The 17054-nt window shown below is 43.2% G+C and overlaps 1 protein-coding gene across 4 annotated transcripts in view; it reads left to right on the forward strand.

Moving 5' to 3' along the window:
- The window catches only part of URGCP (upregulator of cell proliferation), a 62209-nt gene that overhangs the window by 26810 nt on the left and 18345 nt on the right, over nucleotides 1-17054 (forward strand). For 2 of the 4 annotated variants that reach the window (XM_069461300.1, XM_069461301.1), the window contains exon 1: nucleotides 853-1007. The exons of the other annotated variants lie outside the window; for them this stretch is intronic. In XM_069461300.1, the coding sequence (XP_069317401.1) occupies nucleotides 994-1007 (14 nt within the window). In that variant the 5' untranslated portion in view covers nucleotides 853-993. Of the gene's footprint in view, nucleotides 1-852; nucleotides 1008-17054 lie in introns of those variants that run through there. 4 annotated transcript variants of the gene reach the window in all.

Consider the following 17054-nt stretch of genomic DNA (forward strand, 5'->3'; position numbering starts at 1 on the left):
CTTCACAGAGAGGAAAGGACTTATTTTTAGCCCCATTTTTGAAATGAGGAACTGTGGCCCTGGAAAGGTTCTATTTTGCCTGTGCTCCTAGAGCTGATAATCAATGGAGCTGATCCAACCCAGGTATTCAGGGTCCAGAGCTAAGGGTTTAATCACTGCTTTGCTGTCTCGTATTATTAGTAGGAAAAATTACAAAATAATTATTAATGATACTTAATATAACTCCAAAAAGTGTTATCAACAATGGTTTACATTGCCCAGAGATTTTTAATTGTTTCCACTTACAAGAGATCATTTATTTCTGAAAACTCATTTTGCAGAGATTAGGAACTGGGGCTCAAAAATTTACCTGCCCAAGTACTTATATCTGTGAAACCCCACTGCAGGAATTCATGATTCATTATTTTTGCTTAATAATACAATATATAAGGAATAATAAAAGTGCCTCACATTCCTTTGGGCTTCATAATGTGATTTTTACGGAGTACCTGGCTCGGGCCAGCAATTCGTCCAACACTGCATGGCACGTTAAGAAGTAGGAAAGTTATTGTTTTGCTTAATAACAACAACGCCTTACACCCTACTGCTAAAGAAAAGGATTTTCTTACGGAAATTAAACTCCAATCGCAGAGAGGTGTGGACTTCAATGAGGCCCTGGGGCTAGTTCCTGGCCCGGGGGCAGATTATCCCGCTGGTTTGGCACGGCAGGCGCCGCCGGGCGAGTTCCGGCCTCTTGGCACCTGGGCAGGTGGGCGGTGGGCGGGCTCCGGGCTGCAGGCGGACTCGGGCCGCCCCGCCCCCACCCCGCCCGGGCCGCCCCCTGGCCGCTCCCAGCGGACCCGGGGCCCACTTACCCCCAACCTCAGCCCCTGGAGCGCGGCCCGGAGCGCCGCCGGGTCGGGCTAGCTGCCGGCCGCCAGGCCCCTCCCCGGCGCCGAGCCGCGGCCGCGCGGAGGAAGCGGAGGAGGCGGGAGCGGAGACCTCGCCGCGCTCATGGCGTCGCCGGGGTGAGTACCGCCTCGCAGGCCCTGCGCCCCTGCGGCTGCCAGCCGGGCCGGGAGCCGGGCCGGGAGCAGCTCCGGCCTGCGGGCTCCGGCCTCCGATCCCCGGCCTCGGACGCAGCCCCGACCCGTCCCGGGGCGTCCTCGCCCGCCAGGCCCGCCAGGCCCGCGGCCCTCTCTCGCCGACCTTGGGCGGACGCGGCCAGGCGGGCATGAGGGGCCAGGGGGCGCAGGCCAAGGACAGAGGCTGCCCGGGGTGCAGGGGCTGCAGGGTGCGAGGGCCATGGGGGATTCAGGGTGGGCGCGAGGCCCAGGGGTACCCGGGGGGGTAGCAAGAGGTGGAGCCCGGGAAGCGGCAGGGAAACCGGAGTGTGGGTCCGGGGCAACCCACGGAGGCCTTGAGAGGCTTCACTTCGGCGCCTGGCATCTGTATTTTTGGTTTTTAAACTTGCTGGCGTTGGGAGTTGATGCTTGTTTTCAGCGTCGTTAAGACGTACCCAGAATGTCCCAGAATTTGAGGGCCAGGGGCAGACCCTTTGCTGAGAGCCCCTATAGCCGCTCTGGGATCTCCCTGGTTAGGGCCGTTGTCCACGGGCCTTCCTTAGGGTGGCTGTGTTTACTCTGATATTACTTCCTTTCAACTTTTTTTGTTTAAAACGTATTTTCTTTTAGAAAATGATGGTGACACTCATAGTTTGTATTTTTTTTTTTTAATTCTCACTTGGCAAAATAAAATCTTAGCAATTCGTTATTACCATTTTGTTTAGTAATGAAATATGGAATGACAGAATTAATCCAACACCTTCATTTTATAGTGGAGGAAAACTAGGCTCAAGGTCGTTACTTTAGTTGGTAAAATTCTTTGAATGTTGTCCATCATTTAGAGGGTCTTAGATTTAGTGGCTGTGATAGCAGTTCAAGGTGTGCACCTTTACAGTTTACAAAGGGGTTTGGGGGGGCGCTGTGGGGTGGATATGGTGGATATTATAATGCCTCTTAAGGTGAGGCCTGAGCCAGGCCAGTATAGTGAGCCTGAATGAAGCAATCTGTATTTGAAGCCTGGCCTGCAGACTCCAGCCAGGTTATGGGCAATTTCCACCCACCTACTGTCTTTCTGGGCTTGAGGGGCAACGGTGACTTCCAGGACCAGGACTTCGTTGCTGTCTGAGTACCCAGTACTTTGAGCTCATAAATAGAATAAGAAAGGGCCCACCCCTAGGAAGGCCAGGCTGACTGACCAGGGGTTCAAGGTCTCTCTGCATTCCTGCCCCACTTGTCAGGAAAGGGTGGAGTAGAGCCTCCTGGAGGCAACATGAGAGTGGCTGAGCCTTTGTGGGTCTGCCATGAGGCTTTTTAAAAAATCATGGTGCATTTGGTGCCCAAGCACAATTCTTATAGACTGAGTCAGAGGTGGACTTAATATTGGGCTGGTAATTCTGTGAGCCAGTAGGACCTAAAGCGTGTCTCTGTAGTTGGTGACATTTGATATTTGTAGTTCTAACTATTTCTGAGTGACCCCATTACAGTCTGCAGTCTGTAATAATTTTCTGAAGGTATCCATTGCAAAGCTGAAAACATTTAGTACACAAGTCATATGTGAAATAATGACGTTTCCATCAACAACAGGCCCCACATACGACAGTGGTACCATAAGATTGTAGTGCTGTATTTTTACTGTACCTTTTCTAGGTTTAGAGATGTTTAGATGCACAAATCCTTATACTACTGTGTTATTGTTGCCTGTGGTATTCAGGACAGTAACATGCTGTACAGGTTTGTAGCCTAGGAGCAATAGGTTCCATGTAGCCTGGGTGTGCAGCAGGCTCTACGGTTTGTGTAAGTACACTCTGATGTTCGTACGGGGATGAAATCTAATGATATTTCTCAGAGTGTATCCTTGTCATTAAGTGATGCATGGCTGGTACTTTATTTTATGGGGAAAACTATGTACTTAGTGTATGTACAAATGTAGGGACAGTCCACATCTCCAGACATAACTCCCAAGTTTCCACTCGTTGGGCTTCCCTGGTAGATCAGAGTCTAGCCAGGAGACAGTGCTTCCTGATACCTCTGGCCTGTTTCAGTCAGCCGACTAGCAAACATTAACCTCCACTAGGTGTTGTGGGGAGCAAATCCAGAGATAGAGGACAGTGGTAATTCTGACTGGGCTGTTCATAGAGGAGCCTCCAAATCCGACGTTCTTTACTAAGTGACAGTCTCCGTGAGAGAGTTGGGAAGGAAAGAAAAGTGCTGACCATTTTTGAGAATCTTACAGAATGTGCCAGGCATTGTGCTAAAGGCTATGGCAAGTAGGAAGGCATCGAAGGAACAGATGTATGAGAAACACGTCACAGCCCAGTGTGTTCGGAGCTAAATGGAGAAAAGGCCAGAGGACGAGGCTGGGGTCAGACCATGGGACCTGGCCTCGTTTGTGGACTTGCTCCCCACCACTTGCTGAAGGGTGTTTTCCAGTGGAGAAATGGCACTGTCACGTTGGAGCTGTGGGATAATCCACGTGACAGCAGTGTGGGGGAGGCAGAGAGTACAGAAGGCATGGAGCTCACGCATCTGCTGCCGTCTACCCTCTCAGGATGGGCCTCTCTCTACTGCCCCTCTCTGGTCTTTGCCCCTTGCCTGGCTGTCTGACAGCTGCCCAGATCTCCTCACTTGTCTGTCAACTCCTTCTGCATGCTCTTTCATTGTTGGGGTTTCCTTGAGTTCTACAGTCCATCTCTGCTAATCCCAACATGTTCTCTTGCTTCATCACATCCATTTTAGTGGCTTTAACTGTCTTTTAAATTAGAGGTTCTTAACCTAGGGTCCATGATTCATGGATGGGCTTCTGGGGGTCCCTGTGTTCCCTGAAATTGTATGCAGCATTGGGAGTGCTGTGTATTTGCCTGGGAGCGAGGTCTGTAGCTTTTATCAGATTGTTAAAGGGGCTCTTATGCTTCACAATGTTAGAACTATTCATCCTGAATATCCAGATTTTCATTTCAAACTGTGCATTAGATATAGCTCCTCGAGTTTCTTTAGCAAACCTACGTTACCTGTGCAATATATATTTTTCAGGTTTTTCATTGGTAGATAATTTGAAATATACAAAGTATAAGACAATATAGGTCAAGTGTAATCTGGGATTACATAGACAACCACTCTCAAAATCTTGGTATATTTTTAAATAGTTGTTATTATCTGAGAGACAGTCTTACAGAAACAACTAGAGTCCCTTCCCCTACCCATCTGAGTTTGGTGAGCACCCTGGTAGACATTTTCCTTTGCATTTACATATGTTTATTCTTTGCTCTGTTTTTACATAAATGCTATCATACTGTTCTGCAGCTTGCTTTATTTGCCCAACAAATAAATGTGCCTTGAAATTCTTTCCATGCCAGAACAAGGAAGAGATCTACCTAAATTTTGGCAGTTGTGTAATATTCTATAGCATGATTATATTATTCCATTAAGAATGTTTCTGGGCCGGGCGCGGTGGCTCACGCCTGTAATCCTAGCACTCTGGGAGGCCGAGGCGGGTGGATCGCTCAAGGTCAGGAGTTCGAGACCAGCCTGAGCAAGAGCGAGACCCCGTCTCTACTAAAAATAGAAAGAAATTATATGGACAACTAAATATATATATATAGAAAAAAAAATCAGCTGGGCATAGTGGCACATGCCTGTAGTCCCAGCTACTTGGGAGGCTGAGGCAGGAGGATCGCTTGAGCCCAGGAGTTTGAGGTTGCTGTGAGCTAGGCTGACGCCACGGCACTCACTCTAGCCTGGGCAACAAAGTGAGACTCTGTCTCAAAAAAAAAAAAAAAAAAAAAAAAAAAAAAAAAGAATGTTTCTGGTTTTCTCTAAGATAATGTTTCCCATCTGTTTCTCGCTCTGGTCATCTAGAATAGACAGAAAATTGATCCAGGTGTAGTGGCTCACATCTGCAATCCCAGCACTTTGGGGAAGCCAAAGTAAGAGGATTGCTTGAGGCCAGGAGTTCAAGACCAGCCTGAGCAACATAATGAGACACACTTGCTGCCCCAACCCCTAATGTCTACAAAAGTAGAAAAATTAGCCGGGCGTTGTGGTGCCTGCCTGTAGTCCCAGCTACTCAAGAGGCTAAGGCAAGGAGGATTGCTTAAGCCCAGGAGTTTGAGGTTGCAGTGAGCCATATTGATGTCACTGCATTCTATCCTGGGCAACAGAGGGAGACCCTGTCTCAAGGAAAAAAAAAAAAAAAGGGAATTGGACTCTGTGGTCAGAGGGCCTGCCCGTTTTTAAATTGATGCTACCAAATTATCCTCTTAAATGGTTGAGCCATCTTCCCCTCTACCAATTTTTAAGAGTTCTCTATACCTCCCAACACATGATGACATTAGACTTGAAAAGTTTTGTCTGTCTGATGGAATTATTGAGTCAAAAAGCAGGATGCTAATGGAACCTTCATTTATCCAGTCGTTAAAGACAGAAACTTCATCCCTCCCTGTTGTATTCCCTCAGAAGTATTGAGTACAGATTTCTCTGATTTGATGGTTAACATCAAGTTCTAACCACCCATATTCCAGGAGTAACATTTATCTCTGTAAGTCAACTCATACTCCTTAGCTTTTTGTGTTAGAAAATGTGGTCACTGTGGCACTTAAATCCTTCCTACCCTAGGCCAGGAGTACTGGAGTGAGACCTGCCCTAGGAGGGAGGCGCTCAGGCTGAGGCTGGATAGAGGGTGCTCAGGTTCTGAGCCTTTAGCTTGCTCAGTAGCTGCTGTGGCTACTGCGGAAGGGACATGGCTTTGCTCGTAGGACTGAGACTGCATTAGCTCTCCCCTCAGGCATGTAGGATTGCCCAGTTAGCCAGCAGCCACCCAGAGTGTTCCCCACGCTGGGTATAATGGGAGCACTAGCAGGGATGGAATAAGACGGAAGTGTCCCTGGCTCTATAGGGTAGCTCTCGAAACTTACATGCTCGTGGGTGGCAGAGTGCACCAGGGCTTCATTGAATACACCAGCTACATGGTGACCTCTCCATGGAGACACGGAAGAGCCCACCTCAGTGCAGGGGAGGCCCTCTTACCCAGAACCACAAGTGGCAGGGACTTTCCAGTCCTTGAGAATGTTCTTTTAAATTTAGATCCTGCCCACTTCCAACAAGTGTGTTGTCAGGCCCTGTTATGCTTTTGCATATATTAAGTTATTTAATCTTCTCAGCAACCTGTGCAGTAAGTACAGCTATTATTCCCATCATACAGATGAGGACTCTTAAATTTGATTGCTGAGGCACAAACAAAAATGTTGGATTCTGTAGTTTTTGTTGTGATCACAGAGCATATGCAACGTCTCCCAGCATCCTCTAGAAGAAGCTGAAATAAGGATGTACTCACATGGGTTGCAGGAGTAAGATGCTGTAGTGACAGAGTTGACAGTACCTTCAATTATGGCTTAAGAGATGCCTGAAAATGGGACAAGTTAGAAGCAACTCTTGGCCTTTAAAGGATTCACACCCGGAGGCTCCAGGAGCCCCACCTGCATGCTGGGAGCATCTTTCCTTCTGTAGGTCAGATGTGGTGGTTCTATTTTAGGTTCTCTGAATTGTGACTTTTTATAAAATTGTCAGTTGCTTCATCTTTAAAAATAAGTAGTATATGTATATGGTACAAATTTCAAAAGGTATAAAAGGGACCTAAGTGAAAAGTAAGGCACCTCCCACCCTGTTCCGAGTGAGACACATCCCTAGAGCTCATCCTCCAGGGCACATGTAGCACAGAGGGAAAGTCTTGTCATTTTTGTTTCTGTTTTGATTCTTGGCTTTTTCTTATGGATTTATAGACCTTCATAATTTAAGAAAAGGAGCCCTTTGTCATTTGTGTTATTTTTCCTTAGTTGGTCATTTTGCCTTTTTTAAAAAAAAGTCCTTAATGTTTTCTTTTAGTGCGTTTTTTAAAATTATAATTTTAGATCCAGTTGGTATTCATTTTGGTGAAAGGAGTAGTAGGGATCTACCTTTATTTTTTTTCCAGGTTGTTGTGATTGAATAATTCCCAGATGCTCAAAGCCACCTGGATCAGTGATGACATTTCCAGCTGTATTTGAACCTATTTCTGGGGTCTCCTTTTACTGATTTCTCTACGTATTCATGAATGAGTACTACAACCTTAAATTATTATTAATTTAATTATTAAATTATTATGTGCTATCATCTGGCAGACTTTGTCTTCCTTCATTACTATTCTTTTTCCAAATTTTCCAGATTATTATTGTACAAATATTTTTTCATACAATCAGTTTATTTGGTTGTGAACCTAAATTCACTTAACAGGTAAACTTAGGGAGAATTGACATAAAAAATTATGGTAAACGTTTTTTTCCAGAAACAGGGCATACCTTTTCATTTGTCCAAGTCTTTTATTCAGTATTTAAAAATTCTTTTCGTATAGGGGTTGCACATTTATTACACATATTCTTAAAATTTTTTCTTACTGCTACTATAAATGGGAGTTCTTCCAGGTTTTTAACCTGTCTGTATATAGGAATGCAAATCTTTATTTTAACTTTGTATGTATGTCCCCAGCTTACTGAATTCTCTCATTGTTTGCAGTAGTTTTCAGGTTGATCTCTTGGGTTTTCCAGATCTACCTGCACCATAATTTTTTTTGTGTTGCAGATGAAATACAAGTTGATTCTGTCTTTCCTGTGGTTAAACCTTGGTGTCAGGTGGAGTTTGTAGAGCATGTGTCTTTAGGAAGGTTGCCAACAGTGGTCTCTCCTGTCCACAAGTGCAGAATTGACCTTCCTAGAGCTCCCGGCCTCTTCCAGCTCACGTGCCTGCTCAGTGTCTCCAAGGGTGGAGGTTTGGTGTGTCCCCCGGGCCAGCATGTTAGTGCCAATTTACTCTTGATCCCCCCCAATTCTTGTTTTACCCACAACCTTCCACACCTGAGACAGGAGCAACTAATTGAGCCTGAAAACTTGAACCGACCTTGGCTCCTGTCTTTCTCTCACGCCCTGTTCACTCTGTTGAAATCCCTCACGGATATGTTGAGAGCCTAGCCATATGCCATGGCTGCTGGTGCTGCTGTCCAGGTCTGAGCCTTTGTTATCTCTTCTCTCAGCCCAGCAGCTGGTGACATAGCCAGGCCTTTCACCCTGGATGCAGAGCCCTGTTCATGGATCCTCAGTCCTGCAATATAAAAACCAGAGTCTTCCCTGAGGCCTGTAAAGCTCTGACTTTTCCTGCTGTCTTCCTCCTAGTCACTGGTCACTCCATTGCTTAAGCTACAGGGACCTCCCTGCTGATCCCTGAGCACCTTTGCTCCTTTGTTCCAGCTGTGACTGCACCACTCTTCCCCAGTACCTGCATGCTTCCTGCCCTCACCTCCTCCCAAGGCTGTCCTCACATAGCCCCTTCTCTGGCAGGCCCACTCCAAATACCTTTCAAACACAGCAGTCTGTCCTCCCTGCCCCCATTCTTGGCACACCTGACCCCCTGACGTTGGCCTACTCCTTTTCTCCCTAGCACTTTACATCTTCTACCATATCCCATATTAAAAATTATTGGGGTTTTTTTGGAGACAGAGTCTTGTTCTTTTGCCCTGGCCAGAGTGCCATGGCATCAGCCTAGCTCACAGCAACCTCAAACTCCTGGGCTCAAGCAATCCTCCTGCCTCAGCCTCCCGAGTAGCTGGGACTACAGGAGCTTGCTACCACACCTGGCTAATTTTTTGTTTTTTTGGTAGAGACAGGGTCCTGCTCTTGCTCAGGCTGGTCTTGAACTCGAGCTCAAGCGATCCTCCCACCTTGGCCTCCCAGAGTGCTAGGATTACAGGTGTGAGCCACCGCGCCCGGCCTAAAAATTATTGTTAATTGTCAGTCTTACCATGCCTTGTTGAAGTGTAAGCCAAGAGCAGAGCATTTGTGTCCTTCACTGATGTGTCCCAAACTCCTGAAAAAGTTCCTAGCAGTAAATAAATATGTAAATAAATCTAAGAGTGCATTGACTTCCTTAATGTATGTAAATCTGTTTGGATCCTTGTAGGCACCTCATGAGGTGTATGGGGTAGGGATGGTCAGCCTCATTTTATAGATTAGCGTAATGTGTGTGCGATGTGTGTTTAGTAGAGTTTCTGCAGTGAGTGTTCCCCTATCTCTCCAGCCTAACTCTAATCTAAGCTCTTGAAGGATTATGACTGTGTGGTTTGGTGTTTGGTTTTTGTTTGTTTGTTTGTTTGGTTTTTTTTTTGTGTGGTGTTTTTTTTTTTTTTTTGTCAGAATAACTCTGTTGTCCAGATTGGAGTGCAGTGGCACAATCATAGCTTACTGCAGCCTCAACTCCCAGGCTCAAGCGATCCTCCTACCTCAGCTTCCTGAGTAGCTTGGACTCCAGGTGCACGCCACCATGCCCAGCTATTTTTTAATTTTTTAATTTTTAATTTTGGTCTTGAACTCCTGGGGTCAAATGATCCTGCTGCCTTGGTCTCCCAAAGTGCTGGGATTACAGGCCTGAGCCACTGTGCCTGGTCAGGGCTATGTTAAAAAGCCCTGATTCCCATTGTACAGTGAGCCTTACACACATGGTATTGACCCTTCTCTCTTCTAGCTTTTTGAGACTACAGTATACAATAAATTGTAGTTAACCATATTCACCCTACAGTATTGCAGAACACCAGGACTCATTCCTCCTGTGTAACTAATTTGGTATCCATTGACCAATCTCTCCATATCCTCCCATCTCTCCTGTTCTTTTTCCCTCCCTTCTCCCCTGTCCTGGCCTCTCATACCCATAATTCTCTCTACTTAAATGAGCTCAAATTTTTTTTTAGCTCCCACATGAGTGAAAACATGGGGTATTTATCATTCTGTGCTTAACTTATTTCACTTAACATAATGTTCTCTCGGCTCATCCATATTGCTGTGAACGACAGGATTTCATTTTCTCATGGTTGAATAGTATTCCTATGTATATATACCACATTTTTTAAAAATCTGTTCATCGGCTGATGGACATTTAGTTTGAATTCCATATCATAACTATTGTAAATAGTGCTACAGTAAACTTAAGAGTACAGGTATCCTTTTGATATACTAATTTCCTTTTCTGCAGATAATACCCAGTAGAAGGATTGCTGGATCATATGCTAGTTCTGTGTTTTGTTTTTTGAGAAACCATCACCTTGTTTTCTATAATGGCTATACTAATTTACATTCCAACAATGTATAAGACTTTCCTTTTCTCTGCATCCTTGCCAACATTTGTTATTTTTTTGTCTTTTTGATAATAGCCATTCTGACTGGGGTGAGATGATATCTCATTGTGGTTTTGATTTGTATTTCCTTGATGATTAATGATGTTGAGCATTTTTTCATATATTTATTGGCCATTTGTATGTCTTCTGAGCAATGTCTGTTCAATCCTTTGGCCAGTTTTTATTCAAATTATTTGGTTTTTTGCTCTTGAATTATTTGAATTCTTTGTATATTCTAGATATTAGTTCCTTGTCAGATGAATAATTTGTAAATTTTTTTCCAGTCTGTAAATTGCCTCTTCATTCTGTTGATTGTTTTCCTTTGCTTGTATGCAGAAGGTTTTTACTTAGTTCAACGTAGTCCCATTTTTCAGTTTGCCTACGCTTTTGAAGTCTTAACCATAAATTTTTTGCCTAGACCAATGTCCTGGAGTATCTGCTCTGTTTTCTTCTAGTAGTTTCACAATTTGGAGGCTTCTGGGGTATTTTGGGTTTTTTTTGTTTTGAAACGGAGTCTCGCTATGTCACCGGGGCTAGAGTGCCATGGCATCAGCCTAGCTCACAGCAACCTCAAACTCCTGGGCTTAAGCGTTCCTCCTGCCTCAGCCTCCTGAGTAGCTGGGATTACAAGTACATGCCACCACACATGGCTAATTTTTCTATTTTTAGTAGAGAATGGGGGTCTTGCTCTTGTTCAGGCTGGTCTTGAACTCCTGGCCTCAAGTGATCCTCCCGCCTCGGCCTCCCACAGTGCTAGGATTACAGGCATCAGCCATTGCGCCCAGGCTTATGTTTAAGTCTTCAGTCCATTTTGAGTTCATTTTTGTATATGGTGATAGATAAGGTCAAATTTCAGTTTTCTGCATATGGATATCCAGTTTTCCCAGCACGATTGAAGAGGATGTCCTTTCCCCAATGTGTGTTCTTGGAGTCTTTGTTGAAAATCAGTTGGCTGTAAACATGTGGTTTTATTTCTGGGTTCTCTATTCTGTTCCATTGGTCTATGTCTCTGTTTGTATACTAGTACCATACTGTTTTGGTTACTGTAGCTTTTGTAGTATATTTTGAAATCAGGTACTATAAAATTTCCAGCTTTGTTCTTTTTGCTCAGGGTTGTTTTGGCTATTTGGGGTCCTTTATGGTTCCATACAAGTTTAGGATCGTCTTTCCTATTCCTGTGAAGAATGTTCATTGGCATTTTGATAGGAATTGCATTGAATCTATAGATTATTTGGGTAGTATGGTCATTTTAGCAATATTAACTATTCTAATCTATGAGCATGGGATGTCTTTCCATTTGTTTGTGTCCTCTTCAATTTCTTTCATCAGTGTTTTATAGTTTACAGTGTAGAGGTCTTTTACCTCCTTGATTGAATCTATTCCTAGGGTTGTTTTAGTTTGTTTGTTGTTCTGTGGTTGATGTATCACATTTATTGACTTGTATATGTTGAACCATCCTTGAATCCCTGGGACAAATACCACTTGATCACGGTGTATCATTTTTTGATGTGTTGTTGGATTCAATTTGCTAGTATTTTGTTGAAGATTTTTGCATTTATGTTCACCCTTTGGTTTTCTTTTTTTGTTATATCCTTGTCTGATTTTGTTACCAGGCTAATGCTGGTGCCACAGATTGAATTAGGAAGAATTCCCTCCTCTTTTTTTTTTTTGTTTTGGAGACAGAGTCCTACTCTCTTGCCCCAGTTAGAGTGCCATGATGTCAGCCTAGCTTACAGCAACCTCAAACTTCTAGGCTCAAGCGATCCTCCTGCCTCACCCTCCTGAGTAGCTGAGATTACAGGTTTGCACCATGATGCCCAGCTAATTTTTCTGTTTTTAGTAGAGATGGGGGTCTCACTCTTGCTCAGGCTGGTCTCGAACTCCTGACCTCAAGCAATCTTCTGGCCTTGGCCTTCCAGAGTGTTCGGGTTACAGGCGTGAGCCACCACGCCCGGTCCCAGCTAATTTTTTCTATTTTTAGTAGAGACAGGATCTGCTCTTGACCTCAAGTGATCCTCCCACCTCAGCCTCCCAGAGTCCTAGGATTACAGGCGTGAGCCACCGTGCCTGGCCTACTTTTTTTTTTTTTTTTTTTTTAGTTTGAGTAGAATTGGTGTTAGTTTTACTTTACAAGTTTGATAGAATTTAGCAGTAAAGCCATGTGGTCCTGAGCTTTTCTTTGTTGGGAGACTTTTTATTACTGATTCAATCTCAGTACACATTATTGGTCTGTTCACGTTTTCTTCTTCCTGGTTCAATCTTGGTAGGTTTTATGTGTCTAGGAATTAATGGATTTTCTCTAGGTTTTTTAGTTTGTTGGCATATGGTTGTTCATAATAGTTTAATCATCTTTTGTATTTCTGTGGTATCAGTTGTAACATTTCCTTTTTCATTTCTGATTTTATTTGGGTCTTTGTTTCTTAGTTTAGCTAGCAGATTATCCATTTTGCTTATCATTTCAAAACACCAACTCTTCATCTCATTGATGCTTTGTATGTTTTTTAGTCTTTATTTCATTTAGTTCTGCTCTGCTCTTTATTATTTCTTTCCTTCTACTAATTTGGGGCTTGGTTTTTTTTCTTGCTTTTCTGGGTACATCATTAAGTTGTTTATCTGAAACTTTTCTACTTTTTTGATATAGTTGTTTACTGCTATAAATTTCCCTCTTAGCACTGCTTTTGCTGTATCCCAAAGGCTTTGGTATGTTTTGTTTCCATTTTCATTGGTTTCAAGAAATTTAAAATTTTTAATCTTAAGTTCTTTATAAACTCAGTGGTCATTCAGGAATGTGTTATTTTATTTCCTTATATTTGTCTAGTTTCCATAGTTTCTTTTGTTAATGATTTCTAGTTTTATTGCATTGTGGTCTGAGAAGATACTTGATATGATTCGGTTTTTAAAACATTTGTTGATACTTGTTTTGTGGCCTACCATGTAGTTTATCCTAGTGAGTGTTCCATGGGCTGATAAGAAGAATGTTTATTCTGCAGCTTTTGGATGAAATGTTTTGTAAATGTCTGTTAGGTCCATTTGGTCTGTTGTGCAGATTAAGTTAAATTTTTTTGTTGTTGATTTTCTGTCTAGGTGAGCTTTGCGGAAAGGGTGCTGAAATCCCCAATTATTATTGTATTGGCATCTATCTCTCTCTTTACCTCTAATATTTGTTTTATGTGTCTGGGTGCCCCAGTGTTGGATGCATATACGATTACAATTGTTATGTCTTCTTGCAGAATTGATCCCTTTATTATTATATATGACCTTCTTTGTCTCTTACGGTTTTTGATTTACAGTCTATTTTGTCTGATAAAAGTATAGTTACTTCTGCACACTTTGGTTTTCCTTTGCATGGAATTTTTTTTTCATTTCTTCACTTTCAGTCTGTGTGTGTCTACAGGCAAAGTGAGTTTCTTGTGGGCAGCATATAGTTGGTTGTTTTTTTTGTTTTTTTTCTTTTTTGGAAACAGGGTCTCACTCTGTTGCCCAGGCTAGAGTGCAGTGGTGTCATTATAGCACACTGCAACCTCAGACTCCTGGGTTCAAGCAATCCTCCTCCTCAGCCTCTTGAGTAGCTGGGACTACAGGTGTGTATTGTGCTACCACACCTGGCTATAGTCTATATCTTTTAATTGGGGAATTAATTTAACTGCTTACATTCAAGGTTTTTTTTTTTTTGAGACAGAGTCTCACTCTGTTGCCCAGGCTAGAGTGAGTGCCGTGGCGTCAGCCTAGCTCACAGCAACCTCAAACTCCCTGAACTCAAGCGATCCTCCTGTCTCAGCCTCCTGAGTAGCTGGGATTACAGGCATGCGCCACCATGCCCGGCTAATTTTTTCTATATATATTTTTAGCTGTTCATATAATTTCTTTCTATTTTTAGTAGAGATGGGGTCTCGCTCTTGCTCAGGCTGGTCTCGAACTCCTGAGCTCAAACGATCCGCCCACCTCGGCCTCCCAGAGTGCTAGGATTACAGGCGTGAGCCACCACGCCCGGCCTTACATTCAAGGTTGTTATTGATAGGTGAGGACTTGTTACTGTCATTTCATTAATAGGTTTCTGATTATTTTGTATATACTTTCTTTCTTACTCTTATTGTTTACTTTTATGAGTTGGTGGTTTTCTGTAATGATAAGCTTTGATTCCTTCCCCTTTCTCATTTGTATATCTGCTTTATCAGTGAGTTTTATACTTTCATGATGGTAGAGATCAATCATTCTTTTGCTTTCAGATGTAGGACTCCCTTAAGCACTTTTTGGTGGGGCTGAGTCTCGTGGTGATGAATTCTCAGTTTTTGCTTTTCTCAGAAAGACTATTTCTGAAGGGAGTTTTAATCTTTTCAAAGTGTGTCATCACCCTCTAGAGGTATGCCCTCCACCCCAGATTTGGCTTGAATGTTACTGTGTGTTCAGTTTTGTTCTCCAGGAAGGTATGTTGAAGTCCTAACCCCTGGTACTTATGAATATGACCTTTTCTGGAAATGAGGTACAATTTAAAAAAAATCAGATGTGATCAGTTAAGATGAATTCACAGTGGATAAGGTGGGTTCTCATATAAGACTGGTATCCTTATAAGAAGTACAGAAGAGACACAGATAGACACAGAGGGGACAAAGCCATGTGAAAACAGAGACAGAGGCTGATGACAGCTGTCAAGCCATAGATACACTGTATTAGTTTCCTGTGGCTGCTGTCAGGAGGTACTTCAAACTGGGAGCCTTTAGAAAAACAAACAACAACGACCAAAAAAAAAAACCAAATTTATTTTATCACAGTTCTGGCGGCCAGATATCTAAAACCACAGTGTTGCCAGGGTTGATTCATTTTGGAGACTGAGGTAGTTTCTGGCCCATGTCACTCTCCTTGTTTCTGGTGATTGATTGCCAGCAATCCTTGGGTTGCAGGTGCATCACTCCCATCTCTACCTGTCATCACATGGTGTTCTTTCTATGTATCCTCTTATAAGGATACCAGTCATTGCATTAGGGGCCCACTTGATCCCAGTATGATTTCATCTTAACTTAACTAATTACATCTGCAAGGATCCTATTTCCAAGTTATAGTCATAGTACTGGAGTTTGGGCTTGAACACACCTTTAGGAAGCACAGAGTTTAACTCACCAAGAGAGTTTGAAAAGGTGTATTGCTCGTGTAATGAAGCTTTTTTGGGTAGAGCAGATAGCTTGGGGTTGTTTTGGTTTGGAAGTGGTAACTGATTGAGGGTCCCCAGCCAGTTGGCCCAGATATGGAGCAGAATAGGGAGGGGACTTGAAAGCTGTCAACATCAAACATCGAAAATGGAGTTAGGCTCTTTATTATACAACACAATTAATAATAAATTGTTGATTATAATACAGTGAATAATTGCACCTGTGTTTATCACGTGTTCCCCTTGTTCAGAATCATTTTCGTATGCCATCCTGTTTTATTGTCACTGCCCAGCAAAGGAACCAAGTGTGTTGCTAGGAATTAATCACAGTGATTGATATAAAACAAGACCCAGGCCCTGCTCACGAAGTTTATCCTATTTATTCTGAGCATGGACAGACTGTCCAAGGAGTGCCTGACTCTGAGGTAGGTCAACGGAAAAATGAAAGTGTGACTTACCCCAGTTGATAATTTGGCTCTGGGGGAAATAAAATAAATAAATTTAATACATTTTTTTAAAAGGAGGAGGAAATGGAAAGGAAAAAAAGAGGAAAGTCAGCCCTGCACCGTCTTCTGTGGCGAGAGTCAGCCTGGCAGATGGCCTCCAGAGTAATGGGTGGGCCGTCAGAGCAAACCTGCCAGAAGTAGGGACCAGCCTCATGCCATTTATGATGGTGATGGGTGTCCTAAGAGGGGAGGTCTGGCTGGCTGCCCTAGCTGGTAACTCCCAGGATGGATTCTATCTGTGCCCTGGAGTTGGTCAGAGTCTTGATTCCTGCAGTCAGAATCAAAAAAACCAGCACGGCTACTTGTCAACTTAGTGAGAAGGAGCTTCGGACACCCTGGACTCTGAGGGTGGTGGTCGGGTCAACCCTTCCCTAGAGATGGGTCTGTGTGAGGAAGTGCCCCCAGGAGGGTAGGTGAGCTGCAGCAGCAGGTGGCCCCCGGACAGTGTCTGACACCACACTCTGGGGCTAGAGAGGACCTTAGCATGCCCTGTATTCAGACTGTATTCTGAATACCACCAAGAGAATATTTATCTTTTAAAAATTACCTCCAATATTAAAGGTAGAATGTTTTCCAGGGTCGTTAAGGATATGGGAAAATATTTGTGATTAGTTAAATTAATAGAGAAGTAGAATATGTAGAGTAAAATATTCTATGTAAGGGCCTGGGTGGGCCCCAGGAGAAGATGAAACTGAACAGCCACTGATCAGGGAGTGAGAAGGAGTGCGGCCACCGCAGGGCTGTCTGCCAGTTAACGGAATGGGCTAGAGCAGCGTGAGTAGATTAAAAGGGGGAGAAGACACATTAACATAAGGTGTAATTTTCAAAAGTATAACGGGAAAAGGAACAAACACATTTTCTTGATACTTTTCTGTGTTTTACATGTATCTGATTTTTGGAATCAGAAAAACAATATTTGTGATAGCATTAGGTTGATGCAAAAGTAATTGTGGTTTTAGCATTGTTGAAATTTGCCATTGAATATTGGAATACATTCTTAAATGTGGTTATGTTATACATCATTTTAATGCACATTTCTTGCTTTATGTTTTTTTGCTAATGACTCATTACTTGCTATTTATTTTATATTTATTTTACACTATGGAAATGATGTTAGACAAAAAGCAAATTCGAGCAGTTTTCTTACTCAAGTTCAAAGTGGGTCGTAAAGCAGG

Source organism: Eulemur rufifrons, chromosome 29 (genome assembly GCF_041146395.1).
Source record: "Eulemur rufifrons isolate Redbay chromosome 29, OSU_ERuf_1, whole genome shotgun sequence".
Taxonomy (NCBI): Eukaryota; Metazoa; Chordata; class Mammalia; order Primates; family Lemuridae; genus Eulemur; species Eulemur rufifrons.